The sequence below is a fragment of the Tubulanus polymorphus genome, chromosome 2 (assembly GCF_964204645.1).
Source record: "Tubulanus polymorphus chromosome 2, tnTubPoly1.2, whole genome shotgun sequence".
Lineage (NCBI taxonomy): Eukaryota > Metazoa > Nemertea > Palaeonemertea > Tubulaniformes > Tubulanidae > Tubulanus > Tubulanus polymorphus.
In genome coordinates, this window is record NC_134026.1 from 27,727,767 (window position 1) to 27,752,410 (window position 24,644).

Sequence of the window (24,644 nt, forward strand, 5' to 3'; positions counted from 1 at the left end):
AGGTCGTCTCAGATTTATTGGAATAATCCATTTTGATAAACACTGGCATATCATAGTGATTCGTAGAATAGCTGTATTGATAACTAGTACATATATATATATATATAATATATATATATATATATATATATATATATATCGATGATATGACCTAGGTGAAAGGTTTACTCGTTTCATCCAGCCAGTAGAGCATTAGTTTTATGTCGCTCCTTTTTAAAAGCCATGAATGAAAGGAAGGATGACCCTTATAATATATTTATTGTTGGCAAAGATCAACAGACGTTATGATTTGATAGACAAAATTCATGTTATTTACAGATTTCAATTTCATCTCATTTACATATCCTATGCTACATTTATTGAGTGATTACTCATGGTTGATGTTTAAAAATCAACATATCATATTTAAATCTGTTGGCTAAAGTAAATGTAAGTAGGTTAATTGATTTAACCAATGTTATTTTAGCCACAGCTGATACAATTAATTTCAGAGTGGCAACAATAAAAGAACATGTCAGTCCAAGCAGAATAAGGTGTACTTATAAATAGCTCATAATTTTATTTCATGAAATATATCTTGGTTTTACTCCACTGCTATTTATTTATGTACACATAGATTGGGTTGAGGTTTAGGTTCAAACATCAAGCTTGTATGAATAGATCTAACCGCTGCTGGTCAGCTCAACAATACCCATTCTGTATAATAAAGTAGCAGTAAAGTTGCCGATAGATAATGTTGCATAGATGTAGATAAAAATACATATATTCACCAACTGGTTTGGTCTTGCAGATGAAATAAAATATATGTTTCGACAACTTATAGTTCCCGTTTATCTCCTATTTTTAAGGAAGGGAAGGAAGTCATTTCTACATTCAGTCATTTAATGCTGAATTCTGACTTTCTTTGCTCTACCTGCAGAGATGGCCCTGCCTTCCTGGTAGTTCATTTGTCCTGATTGGAGCACGTTCTTATTTAAAAGCTATTTATCTATGTTTACAGAAATACGGCTACTGGGAAGATATGAATCATAGCAGCTAAGGCTCTTCTAGAATAATACACACCTGTTGTTTCCTGGTTTAAAAAGTTGGCTGCTTCCTATATACAATGTATGTACGTAAGAAAATAAAATACCTAATTCACCAATCAAAGATTGTCATGGTCATTTGTGACACTTTGTAGATTTTCAAACTTCTTATCTTCAAGTTTAAATGGGAGGCAAGATTGAAGACAATGTCATGTGAATATCTGATAGAATACTTATCGAAAAAAATTAAATTTCCCATGCGTATATTTCCATAAATGAGAAAAAAATCAAAGGGTTGTCGTCACAAATCAACTCCAACAACCATCGATAATTCCTGAGAAAATACAAAAATCATCTGTAAAATCTTAATCGACTCATACGATAAAGCATCTCAGAATTATAGAACAAAAATCCAATGGTGCAAAACCGGTGTTTATCCCAATGAGATGAAGAGATTCTACAGATGAACATTTCGTCAAGATCAGGGAATCTCTATCAACGTTAAAAACTATCATACATTACCATCAACAAAACAACATGTTCACTTTAAAGTTATTAATGATAATAAGCTTTTGGCATCACCAATAATTACTACTGAAAATTATGGGCTAGTACACCCACCTTAAAAGAGGTGCTATATATGAAATCATATCATTCCAAACATATCTCATACACGTATAATTCTACATACCTTAGTATGATGATATAAATCCGATTTATGTACCGCGTCATACAATCATGAGATTGCATATCCTAATAAAATATATCAGTACAACCAACCGGAGTCATAGAATTACTAACGAACAAGCAAAATATTCACTGCATAATAATCATGATAATATAAATATTACTACCACAGTAATTATAATAAATTGAAAAGGTTTAGCATCATCCAACGCTACAAACACCATATAAAAATATCATTATCTCTCATTAACCCCCCGTATAATTCCATATAAACTCTGCTTAATCCACCACGCATTTCAACTTGCTTCACAGACTAGAATATAGCATGACATAACGAAATACGTCTTCTTCTCTGCCCATTTTATTCAATGCCAATACCGGGGTACGAATCCAGTCAGATCCAGTTTGTGTGTAACGCAATTAATCCATAGCCACGAATCCCCCCGAACTCATTCGTTCTTCAAGCGTTTAATCGATGAATGAAGTGTTTTTTTGCGGCAGCCAAAACTCATAATTCGAGTTCATTAATTATCACAACATGCTTTAATGAATGGCGTCAAATGTAGACTGGCGGTTGAGGTTGCTGCTGTTTAACGTATAAATCGTCTTTCGTTTTATCGTATTCGTCGATCTCCCATTCCATATTCTGCACGATGCACTTGACGAACAGTTGATAAATCGTATGTTTGGCTTTAATTTGAACGGTCATGGCGATGAAAAACGACAGAAAGAACAACACGCCGCACGACAGCGTGATGATCTCTTCTGGCGTTAGGTCAACTTTATCGCGCGGAAATTTACTGATACGTCCTTTATCGGATAAAAAGCACATAACTGTAGCGACAGCACAGCTTATCATTACGATCAAGTTTATGAGAAAAACTATATGTAGAATCTTGTCACGTTTTGTAATTCGGGGCAGCCTCCAGTGATGAAACTAAAACAGAACAAATATTTGTCTCATTCAGCTTTCAATCGAAAATAAAAAAAGTTCATCACACGGACAAGGAGAATAACAAATACCTTGAATTTCTTGTGTCTATGATACTGATAATGGCAAAGTTCACATTTTGGGGCTTTTCTAGTCTTTCTCGTTGAAACCTCCAACCATTTCTTAAAATGAATGAATGGAAAATCCATATTCTTCATTTCATTTACGTTGGAAAGGTTAGAAATTATTCATATCAATTCACTTTGAGAATCATATTTGTTCATATAATGGCTATGAGTTTTGCACTTGTTAATCGGATTTTTGGACGATCATAAGACAATAGATTATTTCATGAATCAGATTTTGGCTCGTATTCAATCTCTTGAGTTCAATCCAGACATAATGACGCGATAGAGTTTAACAACCCAAACCTCTACTGATAAGGCCCAATGATTTGAATGTGAAACTCAAAGTACAAAACACAACTACATGTATATACTGTATACAATTCAAAGATTCGAAATAAGCTAAGCAGGAATTAATTAGGTTGAACCAAGTAATTTTGGTTGAATGCATACAGTAATATATATTCATTTGTCATGACAGTACTTATGTCATAAAGTGAAAAAGACAAAGGGTAAAATCAGACTCGTCTTGTCACATAAACAATTGCTTACCATGAGACAACCGTAATGAATATACTGTAGAGAACCAGCGCAGCGACACGGTGAGATGAGAATCTCTTGTTCATCACCAGTTTGATGACATATTCGACAGATAGGATAAATATTCGACATACTATCCCCTTCCATTGGTGGCGGAACATTTATGTTCAAATGTTTGTTACGAATCACTGCGTCTAAACTCTCATAGCTTTCAAATTCACTGGTATACTGGTGCTGTTTGACGTTGACATTTGTAATGGCACTAATGCGCAAAACTTCATCCTCACCATTATTGCACAACTCGTATTTATAACTTCCACTGGCTGATTGTAGTTGCTGGGTGCTGTGACTATGCAACGACGACGCCTCATCATTGTGAACAGTTGGCTGCTCAGGAATCATTGGACAATGTGGCCCAGGAGATATCTCCTGGGCTTCCAGGTCCATGTTTCAGTGGATCTGTTTACAGAAAGTGTCCTCTTTACCTAAAAGATAAGATGTGATATTGCAAATAGTTGTTGGTGACTTTTAAGCTGCTCTAATCGTTTGGGAAATTCCATATTTCTAAGAAGGTGCAATTCTCGATTATAGGCCTGGTGCAATTAACATTTATTTCAATTCACTTTTTTAAGGAAATGCTTCCCAAATAGGCCTAATAATCACAACTGGTTTTTGATAGCAGAGATATTACTAGCTGTTTTTAGGTTATGTGCTAAAGTGTATGCATTCATTTAGGTAGCTAGCTATACACTGAGTCAGACTAGGAAAGAATGCTTCATTAAATTTGCATATAAAACATTTATTTATTCATACATTCAGGTACAGGCTATGTTTCTCTCTAATAACAATTTGTATTTTCAATAACAAGTGCTGTCCTAATCATTTTTTGTAAACTTTTGATAGGCTTGTTTTTTGTGAAAATGCGATTATGAAACTAATCCCACAATTCATTTTATACTATGCCCTTCTGTATCTACTAGCAAAATTGTAAGTTTATTCATCCTGATTCACTATAAATATAGGCCCCTAACACTTCTTCACACGCAGACACGATTTAACTAAAAAGCTTCTGGCAAACCCTCACAGGGACGGGGTGGGCCACTATCCCCATTCACAAATAATCTGCGTGAACAATTCCTCAGCTATAGTTTACTCATTTTTCATCCAAATTTTCTTGAGTTTCCAGGTGTTGGCCAAAATCTCTCAAATTTTCTTATGGAAGTGGTTATTTAGCCGGATGCAGTTACCGACTTATAAAAGATATTTTGCGGGATTCATAAAATATATAACAATAAAATCATTTTATTGGGTTTAGGGTTTCGACAGGGTTAGTGTCAAGAGGGTGATTAGAGGGTCTAGAGGGTTCCATTTCAGAACTAGGGATAGGGTTAGGGTAAGGTGAGGCTATATGTAGTAGTTAAAACATTCGAGTGGTTTTCAGCGAGCTCGGTGGTCGAGTGGGAAGACGCTGCGTTAGTAATTTACTGGCCCGGGTTCGAGTCTCACTCTATCCGCTCTATTTTCTCAAACTCTGTTCCTCCACACTTCCTTCGAATTTCGAAGTCGTGCACCTCTTTGCGCGTGCGCGGAGTAAATCAGCCAATTAGAGACGATATCTGGCAAAATATAGTTTAGAAGTCAGTGACTGGATCCGGCTAAATAACCACAGCCTTTTCTTATTCCCTGAGTTTTTCGGGTCTGTGGCCACCTTGCCTAAATCCAACTTTAAAACCAATGAAGTTATGGTGGTGTTATAATGGCGCCAATGTTAGTCTAGTACCCAGCCATCTAAAGCCAAAACACATAAAAGGTAGCATTTTATTTCAGCCCTTTTGTCATGGACGATCTGATAACTCAAAGCATAAGTAACCATTTATTGATAAAATTTCCTTGACAGAAATTTGCAGGAAACAGTGAATTAATTAACTGACAGTTAGACATCAGAAGTTGTAGGGGAACCAGTAGAAGGGAACCAGTACATCGTCCGTATTCAGACTTTAAACTACAACGTATGCTTGTACAGACTGACTCTGACTGTCGCTGTTTTGAAAGCATAATAGTAGTAGTCCTTTTTGTTGGGCTTTCAAGGTTTCAAGCTACACGAAATTAAACCCCTATCTATTACGTAAACTAGTTCAATTTCAATCCAGACTGGGACAAACCAACAGAATAACTTTGTGCTCAGATGAGATTCACGCTTTTAGAAATATCAAAATAATAAGACTGCCTGGGTCATGAAGATATTCTTACCTTTTAAAATGGAAGTGAAGATGTAAACACGACCTTCACCTTCCCTTCTTTTTTACAACCACAGATAAAACTTAAAAGTTTGCGCACAAATTACGATTAAAATAACGACATCATGCAATGATCTTGGTATGCAATACTTAGATAAATAAATGGGCAATCGTTACTTACGCAGCACAGGGCATGATATCCAGTATAAACACAGAACAATTGATATTTCTTCGTCTTCCCTGCATCGCGCATTTAGGCCTGGATTCGCTCTGTGGAAATCAGCTGTGGTTCGGGCGTACAAACAGGTTTCGGTAAATTCCGTCAAAGCGGAAACACCCGAACAGCTTTCCGTAAGGTTGCGGAGAATCCCGACCAATACCGACGCAACTAGAACACTACGCATGCGCCTAAGATGTAAACATCGCTGTTTCCGGTTTATATATTTGATGGAAGAAACTGTCAGTAGTGTTCAGACGTGAGAAAAAGATCATTTAGAGGTAAGTCTTTGGTTCATTAATTACAATCTCGGACAAAGAACATGTAATTTTGCTTATATATTGGCCTATTTATTTTCCTAATTCTTATCTTTGCGAGAAAACCGTATTTGGTAGGGTCTAAAAACACAGATCGATGATGGTTGGTGGTTAGTCAGTAACCTGTCTGTGGTTTAGTTTCACGATTGGATATTTTCACAAACCACAGTCAGGAATGGGAAGGTCATTTTTGTATGAAATCTTCGTCAGCCAATTTGACTGACGAGTAATTTGCCTGGCATTTCATTGTCTCTTAAGATATCTGTCTCATTTTTGTTGTAATCGACGCACAACAGATTCGTAGTTTGTCTGATACCTATAACACCTCACCTGACGATCTTAATCCATGTGCAAATCGGCCGTAAAGTGAGAGTAAATTTCCGTCCAGTCAACAGCTGCCATTTTAAAAATTACTGGAGGTGCTGGCACCTGTGGACTGAGGCCAGGACAACAGCACAAACTAACAAAGCGAAACGACGAAATTTAAAAAAATTAAAAAATCAACATTTATTCACATTTTTCTTTTACCAGAAATTTATTATTTCATTATTTATTATGGAAAACACGAAGACTTGAAATAAAAGTTGGAAAACCATCAAAAATAAAAATTGTCGTTTCGTCTTGGAAGTTTTATATAAATCCTTGTAGGTCCCCTTGTCTTATCATGCCACATGTGCAATACAGAGAAATGGCGGCCAATGGCGAAATTTGTGGAGAAATTAATTAATTTCTCAAAATAATGTTGATTAACCACTCGAAACATACATAAAATTGGATTATTTCGAAAGGTACCTGTGTTAGTTTGTGAATTAAGCCATTAATTGTGGACTGAAGTGAATAGAAAGTATATTTTTGAAGTGTTACTTTTTTCAACCGTGTTTTGGTCCTTGTCATCCCTAACGTTGGTATAAGCCCATCCGATTATAAAAAGCTTACCACCAACGATTAGGTAACTAACTAGTTGGTGGTGTGACGACTGGTTGTTGTACTTGTAGTGTAGCAAATTCAAGAAATTTTTATTGAATTACAACTCGATTGAATTTATAATTTATAGATCCATGTTACAACGTATAAAGTTGCTTATGTCCTTAATTTCAGACTGAATGAATGCCCTGTTTCTCTTCTGTGGTGGTGTGGCTCGATGATCAGATGACCATGGACGAGTATACTAGAGACATTTTACTGGGTCTAAATTCTCTCAGAACTTGTGGTAATTTTTGCGATATAAATATGGTTGCTACTGATGGAACCAAATTTCCTGTTCATCGATGTATTCTCGCTGCGGCCAGTAATAATCTTTACCAATACGCTATTGATGTACAGTCTGATGTTTGTGTAGACATCGATGCAAATATTTTAGAAATATTCTTAGATATTCTGTACACTGGAAAGGTTTCTCCACTTTGTGATAAAAATGACATTGACAAATTGAAGGAAATAAGTAATATATTAAGGATGGATTGTGTTTTAAACTTATTGAATGAAAAAGATGAAACCGAGCAGTCAATCAATGATGAAATGGCATGTTGTTCCCAGAAAACATCATCGTGTCAAAATATGAATGCGATTCCTATGCATAAAAAGAAACGCGGTCGTCCGCGAAAAAGAAATGACGTGACTTTGGAAGAGAATGATAAAAAGCGACTGAAATTGGACGACACGATATTGGACAGTACGGAAAAGCCCTCAAAACGATACCTTCCTAAACGTGCAACACGTGGGAAAACCGGACTAGAAAGATTGAAAATTATAAATTCAATGAGGAATGATTCTTCTCAACAACTAAAAAGACATTCTGTGTACGATGAATCAATGTATGTTGAATTTAGTGATGAAGTTCAGTCTGTTAATCCTGGTGATTGTATTGATAAATGTCTCGATACCACGTGCTCTGATCTTTATGATAAAGACACTGCTATATATGTAGAAAATAATGATGAAGATCCTGAAATTTTTGCGAAAAAGGTATCTACTTCTTTGAGTCAAATACTTTCCCAATTGCAGACATCAGTGTCTTCATGTACAACACTCAGTGAAAATGAAAAGCATTCCGATACAGAAAAGAGAGAAGAATGGAAAAATTGTCCCTACTGTTCAAAGTTCAAAGGTATCAAAAAAGGTCGCTATCAATTTCATATCCGTTTTTGCCATTTGCCGCTGAAGTGTGTTCATTGCTTTAAACCATTTGAAAGTGAGCATGATGCAAAGCAGCATTGCTGTCCACTTACCAAACCTGAAACTTTGCCACATGTTTGTGAGTTATGTGGGAAAACATTGGCCGGCATTCAAGCCCTGAAACTACATCTCAAAATTCATAATAATGTGAAAAATTATAAATGTCAGTTTTGTTCAAAGGCATTTGTTCGTAAAGTGCAACTCGATTCACACATAAAACATATTCATAAACAAGACCGACCGTTCAAGTGTCTGCATTGCGAGAAAAAATTTGCATATAATTATGAGTTGAAGAGACACAAATCATCGCATCAGTGCCCGCACTGTTCAGCATTGATTCCTGGAAAACAAGCCCTAAGTATCCACATAAGAACTTGCTATTCTAATTCTAATTTTACGACAAACAGGCAAGAGGAGAGCGGTGCATTATTGAAAGCAACAAACGGAAACATTGAACACAAGTCTTCCATCGATGACACAGCCACAGTATCAAAAACTATTGAATCTAATATTTTGCCAAACTCAGCAGTTAATGCACAGGAGGTGTTGGATATTGAAAATATTAATAATCTCTTTATGTGCAAATTCTGTGAGTGCATCTTTCCGGAATATAAGGATATCAATGAACACTTCGAATTAAACCAGTGTCGTGCTCAGTGCCCATCTGATAATAATGTACAAACAACTGGAAATATTCCTGTTTATCTGAATAGTAATGAAACAATAATTCAATCTGTTCCACAGATTGAACAAACAGAATCAGTACAGTATCTCATAATTGAAGATGTAACTGAGCTTACAACTGATGATATAGATTCATTTTCAATAAAAAATCTTGTTCAAACAAATCCAACTACATAAGTGAATTCTGTTGATTTCCTTTTATGATGTACATTTTCTTGTCATGTGAGAATCGGATATGATGATATGTTATGTTTTTTGTTGAAATAAATTTCAAAAAGAATGTTAAATTGTTTTGCTAGTCCTTGTAATGCTGTACTGTGAAGGAAGGATAACAAGAATCAGTGCCTTCATTGGGATTTTATTTTGACTGAATTAAATCATATAAAACAAAGTAAATTTCTGAAATGCTGATTTTCACAATAAAGTATCACTAGTCTACAGACACAAAATACACACTTGAGATTTCAAAAGTCATTCACCTAATGAACATCAACAAAAATACTAAACATTTTTGCATCCAACGTATATAATACTGACTTCGATAATACTGAAATACACCGATACATAAATGTAAATAATTTTGATACTTAATTAGTTAATCTGAATTATTTAGTCAACTAAATATTGAGAGTTTGATAATCATTGCTAGCAATATTGATGTATAACTGATAGATCAGCTACTTAAATCGGTCATAGAACTAACATGAGTACCAGTAGCGCTCTTATCTGAACCAGCTCTTCCGCGACTAAGAGAAATACGAATGTCACTCAAAGAAGATGACGTTAATTTATTTCGAGGTTGACGAGAGGCAATTTTCTGTTGTTTAAATGTCTCCATCATCTGTTTTCTTAGTTCCAAATTGGTCATCACTTGTGTTGCTGTTGTCGCCAAAACTTTCGCAACAGTCATACTTTTTTCTGGAAATGTATGTGATTTACGTCGGATTAGAGAATGCATGTACAGCAAGCGAAAAGAAGTGAGAAATAATGAACATTTCATTTCAGTACCCACCATGAGCTTCTTGAGTTCCAGCCGCTACCTGAAACTCTGTTGTGTTCCTGCTGGCATTTGTCAAGATATCAAATGCTGGACACAAACATGGAACTAAATGTGACACATTTCCCATATCACTCGATCCTGAATAATTTACATTAGACTCAAATAATTCAATGATATGGTTCACTTATTTTTGAACGAATCATCTCAATTGATGAGTTAGTTTTAACTTACCACACTGGTAGATGAGAGAATCCAGATCATCCGTAAATTCCATACCAAACTCTAACCCAATACCAGCATATGCGTCTGCTAATATAGGATTGTGCCACAGAGAATAAACTGGTTTATCGCGGAAGTCATAATGTAATTCACAACCAGTTGCCTGAAAACATCCATCGTAACACGTGGTAAAAACATGAATCCATAAGTTATAAGTACATTGCCAATATATGAACTGATTACCTTGGCAGCTGCATGGAAGCAGGCGGCAACTTTTTGCTGAAGTATAACTAATTCCTTTTCATCAGGTGCTCGTAAATAGAACTGAAGCTCAGCCAAATCTGGTATTATGTTAGCTTGAACCCCACCTTTGGAGATTATACCTGGAAATAGATTGAAGATTGTGCATCATTGCAGAAATCCTCTTCACCGGCTAAAACATTCTTATGATGGAATTCACGACTTACCATTTACTGTCCATGTAGGCTTCAATTGTTGTCTGAGAAGAGAAATATTAGTATAGCAGGCAACAGCAGCATCAAGTGCATTTTTTCCTTCCCAAGGAGACGCGGACGCGTGCGCACTTTTACCCTCATATCTGACTGTGACTATCAATAGAGATGAATTCACTGGACACACTATATTCAAATGCATTGGTGTAGGTAACATACAGAATGTGATATCATCAAACACGCCAGCATTTATCATATCAATTTTTCCACTTCCCCCATCTTCTCCTGGTGTGCCCAGCACAGTTACCTGGAATAAGGAGATACAGAAAAATTATTTTAAGGAAATTTGTGATTTGGGTTTGGCCGGAGAATCTTAAGACAGTGCTTATATAACTGATCTTTTGGAGACACAATTGAATATGCTCCGATCTATGGAGTATAACTTACCTTGCCAGCAATACTGTACTTGTTCATATGCGCTTTCAAAGCAAGTGCAGCAGCTAGGCTAGCAACAGTACCAAGATTATGACCAGTTGCATGCCCTAATTCAGGTAGAGCATCATATTCACAGATCAAACACACCGAATTCTCACTACTGCTTGATTCATCATCTGATATTTTGAGATCATTAACATTGTGGATGGTTTTTCCAATACCAGCAGTACCGTTACTATCAGTGATTTCATTCAGAACAATGCTTTCATCGTTATCTTTATCATTGTTAGCAATCAAAAGTTCAGCTTTAAAACCAGTAGGGCATACATAATGTTTCTCCACTGAAAAACCCTGATTTTCGAGAAATTCTGTTATGAGCTTATGAGCAAATATCTCCTTAAAACTTGTTTCTGGCTTCCCCCATAGACTGAGACTCAAATCTCGAAGGATGTCAGCGTATTCGTCAATAACAGTAATCATTAACTCGCGATCAATCACACATTCCATAATGAAGACAACTTTGAAAAACTTTTTAGGGGTTGTGTATCAACGGTCCTGTATCAACCTCGATTACTTCCGGGTTTCCCGACCGGGGATAACCGGGATTCCCTGCCGGGTAGTTATTGAAAAAATACGACATACTTTTATAGGTCAACTTGCGAATACTTTAATAATTCACATGTTCTACCATTTCTAGATCATAGATCTATAGTTTGAAGTGTAAATTATTTTGTTTTGATTGAATATTGTGGGTATCAAAATCGTAGACTGTTATCGTATATTTCAATTACCCGATTCAGGCGCTGGCTGTCATGGCTGCTCAAACAAGACATAGCAGCGGGAAAGTGTACAGTTGTTGAGGTAATTACTGTACATGACATGTTATTTTCGAAGAAGTGTGAATTACTAAGAACCTGTGGCTATTGCTTGAAATGTTTCTGGGGAATAGATTAATTGTTTATGCTCTGAATGTTACAAAATAAGGTACCCAAAAAAAAATCAAGAAACTTTTTTTGTCTTCTCACTCATCCCTGTGACTACTGTGAGTGTGAGTGGTGAGTGTGCTGTCGTGTAGTAGGGCCTTCCAGTTCCAGGAATCTCTCTCGTCGTGAGTCTCCACTGATTCAAGAAGACAGACCTGTTATTTCATGTATTGAATTTCATATTCATTTGGTCTAGTTAAAGTGAATCATATTTTATCCGTAAGAGGATACGAATTGTATTTAGGGACTAAAGCAGTTTTTAGCCCATTCCACTGTGTGGTGCTAGAGTGTTATTAAAGAATTGTGTTATGGTTAGGTTGGGTACATAGTCATCAGGTACACCTGAACTGCAGTTGTTCCAGGCCACCTTATCATTCCATTTTTATGTCATATAGGTTATTGTAGTGTTGTACTAATCGGTTATCATTGTTGACAATGCTTCAGGCTTACCTTTGCTAATGGCCTTCTGATATTTATTTTCCAGACAAAAAGATGGATGACAAAAGTTTGGAGGGTGAACTGCCACCATTGTATGACAGCAGAGCCCTTGAACAACTTTTACGGGGAATGAACTCGGCAAATTTTGATTTTGTTAGCAATCCAAACAACTTCTTGCAGCAAGGTTTATGCCCAAATGGCAATATTCAAAATCTCGATGGATTCCAGCAATGGTCGAATGGTTTTTCTCACTACCCGAAGGAGGATGACCCATTGAGCTTGTCTTGGCAGAATTTGTCACATTTGAGAAATGCTGAATCAGATTTTAGTCAACCTCAAAGTGGCCATACATCTCCTACCTTTTCAAGCGGTGAAACTTCACCAACGTATGTGCAACATAACAGATATCCAGTATATGAAGGTCTCATGGGTAACTTTAACTTCTCTCAGCCCGACCTCAACACAAATACAGAACCTGTAGGTTTACAACATCAAAGATTATTCGGCGATAAACTGGATAGTTTTGGTGGCAATTTGAATTTTGGTTCTTTGAGTCAGGATCAGCCAAAGTTTCAGCAACCAGATCACAATAGAATGCAAACTTGGACAAATAGCATGCCTGAATATCATCCTTTTCAGTCTTCGACTGTATTGCACGATCAGAAAGATTTGCCACCAGTAGATATCGGCACGCATCAAGAAACGAAACCCAAACGTAGCTATTCTGACGTGGCAAAGAAACAACCGGAGACCACAGCTAATATCGCACGCACTAAATTCAAAGAGAAGCGCAGCAGCAGTTTACCTGAAGAGCTGAAAGCGCCGACACCACCACCTGTGTTCAAACAACGCAAGAAAACTAACAAACCACGAGGGGCAAAGAAAATGCAGCAGCACCAACAGCCTGTAGAAATCCTTGGAAGCAATGTTGAACCAGATGCCAAATATGGGCTTGATACTTTCGATGATCCTATTCAGAATGAAGTGAAGAATGTTGATAAATCGAGTGGTATTGATGACGTGGATGAAATACCAGCTAATGTATTTACAAAAATGAAATCTGCGAAACTGCCATCTGAGAACTACCACCCATCTCGGGATGCTCCAGCTGATCTGTCGCACGGCAAAGCTAAGAAATCAGCTGAGAAACAAGGTCCTTTCTTTGATCCAAAGCGTATTTTTCAATCAAAGCCCAACAACAACACTGCCAACTGTAGTAGCTCATCAAAATCGAAGGTTCACTCTAACATCGAAGCGGACTGCAACGGTGGAAGTAAAGCATCTGGTGACATTGATGAATATGCTTTCGTTCTCAACAATGGTAAATGTTGTCCAACTTTCACAAATACGGCTGCTGCTACCAAAGCGACTACTTACATCAATAATGATCTCCGTGACCGATCAGAACCGAGAAAACAAACAAACACCGATGTAAAGCAAAACCATGCAAACCGTTCACAGTCATGTTCCGAGACACGGACTTCGAAGAGTAGCAAAGGTTCGAAAGACGTCTACATGAATGGTGCTGCTGACCAATCTTCTCGAGCTCAACGCAAGACCAACAAAAAGAAAAGCCGTCATGCCCAAGTATTTGGTAAGTTTATTTTTGTGTTAAAATGAGTACTAAAGCAATATAATCAATTGAATTTGATGAACCTTTGATATTCGAATTAGATTTATTGATCTATCTATTTATGTAACGTAGATATGATAGACGTATAAAATACCTAGCAGATGTTGTCATGTATATTGATTAAATCTAGGACTATCCACTTTCGCTTTGAATTCTAGGGATATCCACTTTCTGTTTTAATGCTAGGTTTATCCACTCTTTCAATACTTGGTTGGTTTTTCCAACTCTCATTTCCAAGAATTGGTTGGTTTTTCCACCTCTCATTTCCATGAATTTTAAGATATTTTCTTAATTATTAGTGTTATTTTAAGTTAGTCTTAGAACAGAAATTCATTATCTTCACATTTATTAATATTTTTCCAGGACAAATCTGTGGAATTGCCTATCAATGGTGTTATTGGTTCCTTGTTGAGGTGCTGTTAGCTCTTATCATCCTCGTGGCTATGGTCTCATACCGGTTGCTGATTATTTTGTAAGTACTAATTAGTGCTTTTCTCTCGATATTTTCATAGCGCTCTAATCTACTCTGATTTGAGGTCTATGATTTTTTTGTTGTTTTTGGTAGATCAATAATACAGTAGAACTTTCTGTATTTCTGAATAATTGTAATAAAAACCATTGTGTTATTTTTACTACGGTATTTTGAATAAACGCTGTAGCATTGGAGACGGATAAAAATCAATACAATAATTCATCATTTTATATGTATGCAGTATCATCGCGCATGCAGGTATTATATAGATATGCCATGATAGCACCTGATGGGTTGCTTTTTAACTTAGGGATCTTAATGTTCATTAGGTAGAGTTGTGTAAGTAGTATTACAGAAGGATGGAGGTATCTGTGCAATGTACGATACCTTCCGATGTATAATGAGTTATATTAGTTTTATATTGGATTAATTGAAATGCAGTATTTTTCGATAGGCATAGTTGACAAATGTGTTTAGTCATCTTTTTTGTGCATTGCATCACATTCAGAACATTGAATTTTACTTTCAGGATCATGAAAATATATCAATATATTGTTCTCGCTATCACCAAGACTTATACATGTATTAAAAGCCGTGTACAGTCCTGGTGTTGTGGTGCTAATCGACGGAAAAAAGCCTGGTCGGCTAATGATAGTCAATATCAGTCCTATGGGCTTGATGAAAACATAGTTTTACCCACTACAGGTATCAATCTTTCAGCATAGTGTCTGTATGTGTTTTTATTTCAAATCAATAAACATACATGTGAAATATCGTTTCTCTAGGAGAAGAAGCTATGAAGCGGTTGTTGGCTGGTAAAGGAAAAGACCCATATAGGTAAATAATTATGTTTAACCGAGCTTAAGAAAGATCCAGTTCAATATATCAAATTAACTTAGTCTATGCTGGTATTTATTGTATATACAGTATATTAGGACTGAAGAATAGTTGCACAGATGATGATATAAAACGTTATTACCGAAAACAAGCTATACTCGTTCATCCAGATAAGGTAAAATTTCTCTAATCAAACTGTCATTTATTCTACTGATTTACTCTTCGAAACTCAACAGTAAATCATATCTTTCATTTCAGAATTCTCAACCTGGTGCTGAAGAGGCGTTTAAGATTTTAGGCCATGCTATTGAAATAATTGGAAAACCTGTACGTGATAATGTGGTGATATTTCAATTGATGGCATTTTTCTTTGTAAAATGAATTTTGCTGATATAAGTTGATTCATTCTTCTTTCAGGAAAAACGTGCCCTTTATGACCAACAATTCCATGAAAACAAGGCTGCTGAAGAGGCTATGGTATGGCTTGTTGAAATTCTTAACTCATAATATTCTCAAAACGAAATTTATCTTATGATACCAACCCATATCATCATCATCAACATTCAGTGTGTTTCTTCATTTTACAGAAAGAATTCTCGGACATGCTTACAAAACTAAGGGAAAAGGTTCAAGAGGTAACTTTAAGAATGAATCTAATAGAATTTTGTTTGAACTAAAAAGAAATTGTTAAAATACTCATTCAGATGATGATAAATCGTTATTTGTCTCAACTAGGCTGCATATCTTATGCGTTGTGACCAGTGTGGTGGTAAACACCATCGCATACCTGTAGACCGACCCTGGTACAGTGCCAGACACTGTGAAAAATGCAACACTAGACACTCTGCCAAAGAAGTAAGTTCTGCAAGATTACAACCAAAATGTTAATAATGATAATAATAATGCTGATAATGATAATGAGTTATATTTCGATGATATATCCAGTTCTTTGTATTTTCAAATTTTTCATTTTTAGGGTGATTTATGGGCTGAGAGCACATTCCTGGGCTTTCTCTGGTACTACTATGCATGTATGGATGGGAAAATCTTTGATATAACCGAGTGGGCTTCCTGTCAGGTAAGACACAAATGATGCTACACTGAACGAATAAATGTTAAGAGGAGGATTAATTATTGGAATAAGTCTTACTGTGAGCGGTTGGGCGATTGGTTAGAGCATTCAACTCTGGCAAGTCAGGTTGTGGGTTCGAACCCCATATATTACCATAGCATCTTGGACAAGACACTAATCCTCTCTCACCCAGGAGTAAATGGGTACCTGGTCTGATAGATGATTCCTGAGTGCCCAGCAGCTGCTCGGGTGTTACTTCTCCCCAGGGAGAGAATAAAGTGGTTAGAGTTATAGGCTTGGGGAAATAACCAATTTAATAGAAAGCGTTGTGAACATTGTATCACAGTGAAAAAAGGCACTATAGAAATAAGATTACTATAGTATAGTAATCTAATAGGTATAATACCATTACTATTACTGTTATTCTAGCAAGAAAATTTCCGTCATATGCAAGCAAATGCCCACTATGTGATGTATCGGATAGCCACTAACAGTAACCGTAATAACCACCATCAACATGGACGATCCTCCGGGTAAGCACAACTTTAATCGCTAAGTCCTTAGAACCTAGTTGAAAATCTGCTGCCTTTTGCATTTCTTGGTGTTGTAAACATTCAGTCATCTTTCTCATCTCAGTCATAAGAAACATTTATTTTTTGCATATTCTTCATTTGCAATTTTCAAACAACAATCTACTCTCTGTCAGTTTGAATGAAAATTAAACTCAAAATGAAGGATTTGTCGACATTTTTGTGCATGCTGCTGTAAACTTTTTAAATCATGTAGCTCGAACCTCTAATTATCATCTACCAATTTGTCTGATCACCAGTCATCAAAAGTTTCAGTTTTATTTCATTGCATATTCATTTCTGGTGAAGGGCTTATCAATGTTGTCTGATTAGTTTCGTGTTTGATTGAAGGAGATTCGAGTTCCAACAGCATGTCACATATTACCTTTTTCAGTGAAAATGATCTGGAGGATTTTCTTAATAATTTGATCCACAGGACTATGCAAAGCGACCACCAAGAAAGCCATAAACCTTACCCCGGCCCACCTGGATCACAGTCGACTAACCGCCCCGCTTGGAACCCAGGACCAGCCTCCGCTGGTAAAACGGGCAAGAAACGTCGCAAGAAGAAACACTAAATCGAGGATTCGACTTCAGACTTGGAAAATTCTTGATGGTGACTTGTCATTGTGCTCAACTTTTGCTAAGATTGTCAACATTTTAGACATGGATTGTTTGTACGTTAGATGAAAATATACCTGCCATTTATCAAATCAAGTACCTATATAGTTTTCTGTTATAATGTTTATTGAGATGATACATGTTTGTATATACAATGAATATTGATCAGCACACAATTACTGCAGTGGATAATTGATGGAACATCAATATCTGATTCAGTATTTTAGTATGTTATAGAATTCCCTACTTCTCTACAAGTTAGTTTTTAGTGTTAAAGAAAACTTGAAATATTAAATGCATAAGGATTAAAAAGATTAATCGTGGAAAATGTAGATTTAATTTCATAGTATTCTTTCAATTCAATTGAGGTTGTGTAACTTTGTTTAGTCCTACGATGCCCTTGCTGAAAAAAGTATTCTTTAACTAAAACATGCATTTAGAAAGATTGTATAGAGTAAGTTACAAATGGTGTGGTGCAAAATGTGGAACAACTTTGATTTGAAAGAATTATGTATGTTGCTCAATCGACAGCCTAGAAGGGTCCATGGGAATAGCCAGTATTATTAGAATTGTAACCTTTTTTCCATCTAAATTCTCGTTTTTGGGTTGTGAATGCCAAATAAAATATGACATACAGTGTACTTACCTTAATTGAAATTTTTCTGCTATTCTTAAGGATATCAGTATGATGAAATGGATACCGGTAACTAGTTTTATCTAAACCGGTTGTTGGGTTTTCTAAAAACTCTAAATCTTAAAGAGCAAATGAGGAAAGTCTACCTCATGAATATTTCCCTTTTTAGTTGTTTCATAAGAAATGTAATAATGTATTGATAACGTGATTATAGAAAGGCATATCATAGCTTATTTGTCTTGTGAAGTATTGCTTGCACTTGTAAATTTAATACTGTTTAAACAGTTTGGTGGAAGTATGCTTGTTATTTTAAAAACAACTGCTATGTACTACTATGAGAGTGCTTTCCCTTCTTCATATCACGTGCAACTACATGTATTCAATAAATGAAAATGATGCTTTCCTGGGATTAATGTTTATGTATTAAAAGTGAATCACGGTATTCACTGCACTTTCTATTCCTCGAGCGCATTGAACTTCGCACTGGCTGAGGAAGGGTCGAAAGATATTTTCATTTCAACAAAATACTTTGAGTACTTTAAGTACATAATGAGTACTTTGTAATGGTATTTCCATTCACTCAAAATGCTTGTTATAATCAAGTGCTTGACAGGTATATATATATATATAAATATGGATGAGTTGGAATAAGACATGTCACTGCCCCAATATCTAGTTCAACTTGTCTCTAAAGATTACACCATTTCTACTAAACATCCACATGTCCAGGAAGTGGAAAATATCTCGTATATCACCTTATTGGGTCATTAAAATGAAAATATTAACCTAATATAGATAACTTTCATGGATCTTTCATTTTGATATCTTCAATCACAGTGCATATTTGCAGCTGATGGTTACTTCAGGGATTTACTCACATTTGTCCCTTATAGTTGATGCATTTATCTTGTGATATTGTGATAGCTCTAAATTCCCACCATGGGTGCAGGGGATATTGTGTGTATTAAAATGTGTTTTGTTCATCAGAGTCGGTTTTGTGGGTTTACCAGTAATTAAACTGAATATTTACGGTAACTGTTCTTTGACTTTAAGTGCCGATTCAGTGCCGGGTTATGTTTCTGTAAGTGCCATCCTTTGAAGTATATTGTCAATAGGCCATATTATTTGAAGTTCAACATTCTAATGTATTGAGCCATATTATTATTGGCTGGAGAAATGTGTCTTCACTTCGAAATGAAGCCAACACAAATTTTCACTGACCGCTAGATTTAGTTCATTGATATCATAATTGGAAGTGAATTGTTTATGTACTGGCTTAGTTGGAATAAGTGTCTGTAAATGTCCTTCAAATCGATCATTGAACCAACAAACACTTACCTGTGTACTTATCAGGTATTATTATTGACCATATGTGAGTCTTTTCCATTTGATCATATAGATCAAATTTCTTGAGAATAACCGATTCTATCAGCTAATCTTCCCGTAAGGAACATGGATTTTTCATGGTCACATTTGACTTGTTTATGAAAAAAAGCTAAATTGACAGAAGACGAAAAGCTGTTTACCTGTTGTTGCTATTTCTGAAGCTTGCATCTCGCGATGAAGGCTAAATCATGTAGACACCAGATACTGGTATGTTATTTTACTGGGTTTTCTTTTAAGGTGACTAAAATCTGGGTTTTGACTAATTAATTATCAATTAATTGAGGATCGCTTTCATGAATTGATTTTGTGGTATAGCTGAAGTTTGACTGATTACAATTATCTGTTTCGATTTAGCATAGTATATATAGACTTTTCTTTTTATGAAGCATATAGAGTTTGGGGCGTTCTGTTTTCATGCGTAATTAGCCAGGAAATTTCATCATAACATTTTGTGTTACAAACTTCCAAAGAATAATGATAATAAAATACAAAATACTTATTTTGACAAATACATCAGTTTCGTAATTCTTCTGTCTTATGCCAATGTCCTCTATTCGATCCGAGCTGGTTACTGAAAATCAAGCAAGTGTTTTTTTTGCGAGAATTTACACAGACCTTCCACATGTTAAACAACAATGAAATCCATTTAAGTATAACATTAACAGTTTTATTATACATGGCATAATACATACATAGTCATTAGGTCGTTAATATTATGGCACATTGAGACCATAAACTTTGATTAAAGACGTGAAACAAAAGGGATAAAACAAAATTAAGACTAGTCTGGCAGGGAAACCTACACTGTAAAATATAATACATACTACATACATGTATGAGCTATTAAAATGTTTTTATACTGCAACTGGAAAGAGATTCAAGATAAAGAGAGTTTTTTTTGGAAGGTCTTCTAAATCTCTTCAAAATTGGCACTAGAAAACTCATCACCGTCATTTAGTATATTTGTTTAATACCCGGTATTCAACTTCTATACAAACAATATTTACATTATTTACATATTTCCTTTTTAGAACATGAATGTTAAGGCCTACTATAGAGTACAACCATGTTACATACAATATAAATCATACACTAATATACCTGGTATATCAATTTTAAACCTGCTTATCAATTCCAAGGTAACTCCATGAACGTGTCATGGAACGTCTGCAATATCTATCAAATTTTTAAATCATTCTTATGATTATTCAATCTTGCAAATAAAACAAATTTTAAGACATTATTTTATGACTACGCAAAAAAGAAAATATAGACCATGGCTATAAATGCATGTCCTTACTTAAAACTAAATTTGTAGCAACTAATGAATGAAGATGTTAACAACACAACACAACTACATGCTGGGGTAAAAAAATGTATGAAATTCAACCGAATGAAAATGGTCATAAAGCTCCTTGTAATGTCAGGTCATCTAAAGCTTTTCACAAGTGATATTTTAAAAATTCTTTAAGTCTCATTGGCAAATGAATATGATCAACACTTGGTGTAGGTAGAATACGTCGAACAGCCATACGACATAAATGCTGCAAACTTTCAACTTCCATAGGTGCTGCCCAGAAAGAAACTGCACCATTACGAGTACTGAAATGGAGGTTATCAGTAGAGTTATAAGTGTTAATTTTGGCTGTTAGAAGATATAATTTCACAATCAGCATTCCTAAAACGTTATCAAAAGCCCAACAATCACGTTACATTAACCCAGACTATCTAAAGGTCATATAATTGACTAGTTTTTATTTCTTGGTACAGATAAACTTTTTTTGAATGCTTATAGGTAATAACAAAAAAACATTTAACGATACATACCCAACAGCTAACACAGTACCATCTGGAGAATATGAACAGCATAAAGCATCTGGCACTACAGTTATTTGTTCAGGAGGACCCTCACCATCTAGAATTCTCCAGAAACGCACATATCTGAAAATTGATATATTCAGTTTAACAGAAACTGACCGAAGTTACGAATAATTTAACAATTTTCAAACTAAATCTGAATCTTACCGATCATCAGCAACTGAGGCGACATGCATGCCATCGTGTGAGAATGAGACACTACGCACGTATGTATCATTAGCACCACCAGCAAATATAAATGTTGGGGGAGGGAATAAATGTCTGAAAATATGCAAGTAATATTCAAGTATAGATACTGTCTGTAAGTCGAAATGCAGTTGAAATCCATTTCTTTCTGGTTTAGACGCCGATCAAACTGCCATTATTGATATTAGCTTTAAAACAGCACGAATGGGAGTAATTTGTATTGGAGTATATATATATATATATATACATATACCTTAATTCCTGAATCTTTTCACCGGTATGAGCATCCCAGATCAGAACTCTCGTATCGTATGAAGCAGTTACGAGTAGAGCGCCATCTGGTGAAAAATCACAGCTCACAACATCGTGGTAATGTCCTTCTAATTTGTGGATACATTTATAGGTTTTCATGTCCCAAACAATCACCTAATAATAGTGATGAGATCATGTTTATAATAACGACCTATGAAAAGCTACCCATGGATTTGCCATACCACAAAAATTAAAAAGCTTACCGATTTCTGGTTTCCAACACAAGCTAAACGCTTGGCATCGGGTGACCATACACAGGAGTAGACCCATTTAGCATTGCCTCGTAAAGTTTTCTTCATATTGCCATCATCTACAATATCCCACACTTTAACTGTACCATCTCGACTTGCTGATACCAACTGCAGCAAACCGTCGGGCGAGAACTTAAGATCGCGTACTACATCTTTATGATCGAGAAGTTCAAACATTAAACGACCTGAAATTTAATCGCAATACTACACATTCATTGTTAAGGATTGAAAAAGTTTTTACCACATTTCAGACACGATATCTACCTGAACTGACTTCCCAAACACGGATACGACCACTGTTTAATCCCGTAGCCAGTAACAGATCAGCTGCATGGTTATAATGTCGCATACTGAGATTCACTGAATGAGGCTGTGTCTCAGCAGATGATGAACCAAACGCGACTGACCATATCAATTCACCCGCATCAATAGTAACCGCATGACGTTTGACGTGACGTCCAAATCCAATACCTTCTCGGTTAGTCGTATATCCGCGGATAGCGAAGTGGTCATTTTCCTGTTCATAGTCATTTTCATCTGATGGATCATTTCTAAAATAGAAAGGATTATTGTGAAACATCCACGTGGCATATCTTTTATCTATAAAAAGTAAATATACTGTAAAAAAAATTTGATATCAGAGTACACTTCTATTTGCTTAAATCGAACTGTCTATGTATGTCATATATATGCTTATAGCTAGTATCATTAATTCCATTCTGTTAAAAACTGACCAACTATGATTATGCTTGCCCATTTGTAAAAAAGTGAATTCAGCAATTCAAAAAGTAGGTCAGACAGTTGTCTCATAAAAAAACTAAATTAAACTAGTGTATTCGCTCTTATTTAGATTCTAGAAGAAAGACTCTTTGCAAGAACTTTAAGTTTTACTTAGATTTAACTTACAAATTGACTTCATTCCTAACACGATTCCATGGAATGATCTTGACAATTCTGTTACCACATGACCAGGCAAAGCAGGAACTATCAGGGGCCCAAGCCGTCGACCATGTTTCTCCACCAGCTTTCTGCGCAAATGGATTGTTCGTTAGAAGTAACTCGGTGATCAGCTCAGCTGGATCTGAATCAAATTTATAATAGCCAAGCATAATTATTGCAGCGCCAGTAATTGAAGACAACTGTATATGAATTAAATCCCTCTTTGTCAAATGACTGAAGTGGACTGATATACATGTATCAAGAAGGTCTATCTATTCAGCACATGACACTAACTTTAAGCCTTAAAGATTGATGATAAAATGTTGATATGATACAAAATTCAGGTTGATTATGTCGGTCAAAATACTAGTGGTTTTGAAAGTAAGTTTTCAACAAACAAACCAGTAAACAGAGATAACGGTTTAATTAATATCAAATCTATGAAAGGTAGGCCTCAATAAAAACTCGCTGAATGCTGGCTTATAGTATACTTACCAATATCACTTGCATTAGCATTATAGAAACTTGCCATACCAATAACAGCAATCTGACGCTTTGCCTGAGCTAAAGGCCCCAACTCTTCAGCGCTATATTTTTCTCTTTAGACTAAAATAGAAAATTACGAATGCAACTTACAGTGGTAAAAACTAAATTACATGAGATGGTATCACTAAATTTGCACAATGTGAAAGTAGTTGCTATGGATCTGGATGCCAGTATCTATCAATCAGACTGGATAAGACTTGACACATTTACATCAGTGACAGATCTACACTTTTAGGACTAAGCTTTGCGACCCCTCTGCCAACATACATACTGTATAGTAGGCTAAATAACATTAACAGGAATAATCTTTTCTAAATTTTTCAAGTGGATCACTATTCACTGTTGTCTGTGTACTATGTAATAGATATAGAGGTGTGCTGGACAAGTGCCAAAAAGCCCAAAAACCAAACACGGACTAACCCACACGCACACAGGGACTTGTCACAATTGATAGTGAATGAATATAACCAGTATCAATGACCAACCCCAGTATCCCTGTATAGTAAAAAAATACAGGGATGCAGTTTTTTTGTTATACTACAGGGATACTGGGGTTGGTCATTGGATACTGCTGGTTTTATATTCTCATTCACGACACTACACTATCAATTGTGACAAGAACCCACACCACGTCGACCGACAGAATAAGGACCTTTATCTTCGCTATATTTACCTCAATCTTCGGTACAATATGGAGAGTCCGATATTTCTACTAAGTCCACAGAATAACCACTTGATTTCCCAGATAAAACGTATCAAATTTCCTACGGTTTATCACGTAGCGAGAAAGCCTAAAATGACGTCACTATTATGGGAATCCTCTTTTGCGAGTTGATCCAAATT

At 35.8% G+C, this 24,644-nt stretch overlaps 5 protein-coding genes across 14 annotated transcripts; 2 read left to right on the plus strand and 3 right to left on the minus strand.

The window, feature by feature from the left end:
* Positions 1–124: 124 nt before the first annotated feature.
* On the minus strand, positions 125–6,090 carry LOC141900599 (E3 ubiquitin-protein ligase MARCHF4-like). The gene is made up of 4 exons (XM_074787576.1): positions 5,727–6,090; positions 3,321–3,793; positions 2,736–2,825; positions 125–2,649 (listed from the first exon to the last, which is right to left on the minus strand). The coding sequence occupies exons 2-4, from the start codon at positions 3,753–3,755 to the stop codon at positions 2,269–2,271; spliced, it is 906 nt and encodes a 301-aa protein (XP_074643677.1). The 5' UTR covers positions 3,756–3,793; positions 5,727–6,090; the 3' UTR covers positions 125–2,268.
* On the plus strand, positions 5,977–9,164 carry LOC141900597 (uncharacterized). 7 transcript variants are annotated; one of them, XM_074787573.1, is made up of 4 exons: positions 5,977–6,043; positions 7,178–7,893; positions 8,084–8,186; positions 8,662–8,821. In XM_074787573.1, exons 2-4 carry the CDS (start codon positions 7,187–7,189, stop codon positions 8,707–8,709), a joined length of 858 nt encoding a protein of 285 aa, XP_074643674.1. In that variant the 5' UTR covers positions 5,977–6,043; positions 7,178–7,186; the 3' UTR covers positions 8,710–8,821. The 7 variants fall into 7 exon arrangements, with proteins under 7 accessions (XP_074643674.1, XP_074643673.1, XP_074643669.1 ...); XM_074787572.1 differs by having other exon boundaries at positions 8,084–8,270; positions 8,662–8,738; XM_074787568.1 differs by having other exon boundaries at positions 7,178–8,270.
* Positions 9,165–9,287: 123 nt separating this feature from the next.
* On the minus strand, positions 9,288–11,623 carry LOC141899808 (peptidase M20 domain-containing protein 2-like). Its single transcript, XM_074786345.1, has 6 exons — positions 11,057–11,623; positions 10,625–10,916; positions 10,401–10,540; positions 10,170–10,320; positions 9,951–10,076; positions 9,288–9,856 (listed from the first exon to the last, which is right to left on the minus strand). Exons 1-6 carry the CDS (start codon positions 11,549–11,551, stop codon positions 9,612–9,614), a joined length of 1,449 nt encoding a protein of 482 aa, XP_074642446.1. The 5' UTR covers positions 11,552–11,623; the 3' UTR covers positions 9,288–9,611.
* A 228-nt stretch (positions 11,624–11,851) lies between these two features.
* Positions 11,852–20,198, plus strand: LOC141898835 (uncharacterized). 2 transcript variants are annotated; one of them, XM_074784955.1, is made up of 13 exons: positions 11,852–11,905; positions 12,512–14,059; positions 14,462–14,570; positions 15,100–15,275; positions 15,356–15,407; positions 15,498–15,582; positions 15,666–15,734; positions 15,825–15,884; positions 15,995–16,042; positions 16,143–16,262; positions 16,384–16,485; positions 16,909–17,012; positions 17,443–20,198. In XM_074784955.1, exons 2-13 carry the CDS (start codon positions 12,520–12,522, stop codon positions 17,624–17,626), a joined length of 2,649 nt encoding a protein of 882 aa, XP_074641056.1. In that variant the 5' UTR covers positions 11,852–11,905; positions 12,512–12,519; the 3' UTR covers positions 17,627–20,198. The 2 variants fall into 2 exon arrangements, with proteins under 2 accessions (XP_074641056.1, XP_074641057.1); XM_074784956.1 differs by having other exon boundaries at positions 17,485–20,198.
* Positions 20,199–20,371: 173 nt separating this feature from the next.
* LOC141898728 (WD repeat and SOCS box-containing protein 1-like) lies at positions 20,372–24,586 on the minus strand. Of its 3 annotated transcripts, none has more exons than XM_074784791.1 (9): positions 24,475–24,586; positions 23,751–23,861; positions 23,223–23,397; positions 22,581–22,867; positions 22,269–22,501; positions 22,007–22,179; positions 21,715–21,828; positions 21,517–21,630; positions 20,372–21,291 (listed from the first exon to the last, which is right to left on the minus strand). In XM_074784791.1, the coding sequence occupies exons 2-9, from the start codon at positions 23,785–23,787 to the stop codon at positions 21,132–21,134; spliced, it is 1,293 nt and encodes a 430-aa protein (XP_074640892.1). In that variant the 5' UTR covers positions 23,788–23,861; positions 24,475–24,586; the 3' UTR covers positions 20,372–21,131. The 3 variants fall into 3 exon arrangements, with proteins under 3 accessions (XP_074640892.1, XP_074640895.1, XP_074640893.1); XM_074784794.1 differs by lacking the exon at positions 24,475–24,586 and adding an exon at positions 24,073–24,091; XM_074784792.1 differs by lacking the exon at positions 24,475–24,586 and adding an exon at positions 24,069–24,082.
* Positions 24,587–24,644: the final 58 nt, after the last annotated feature.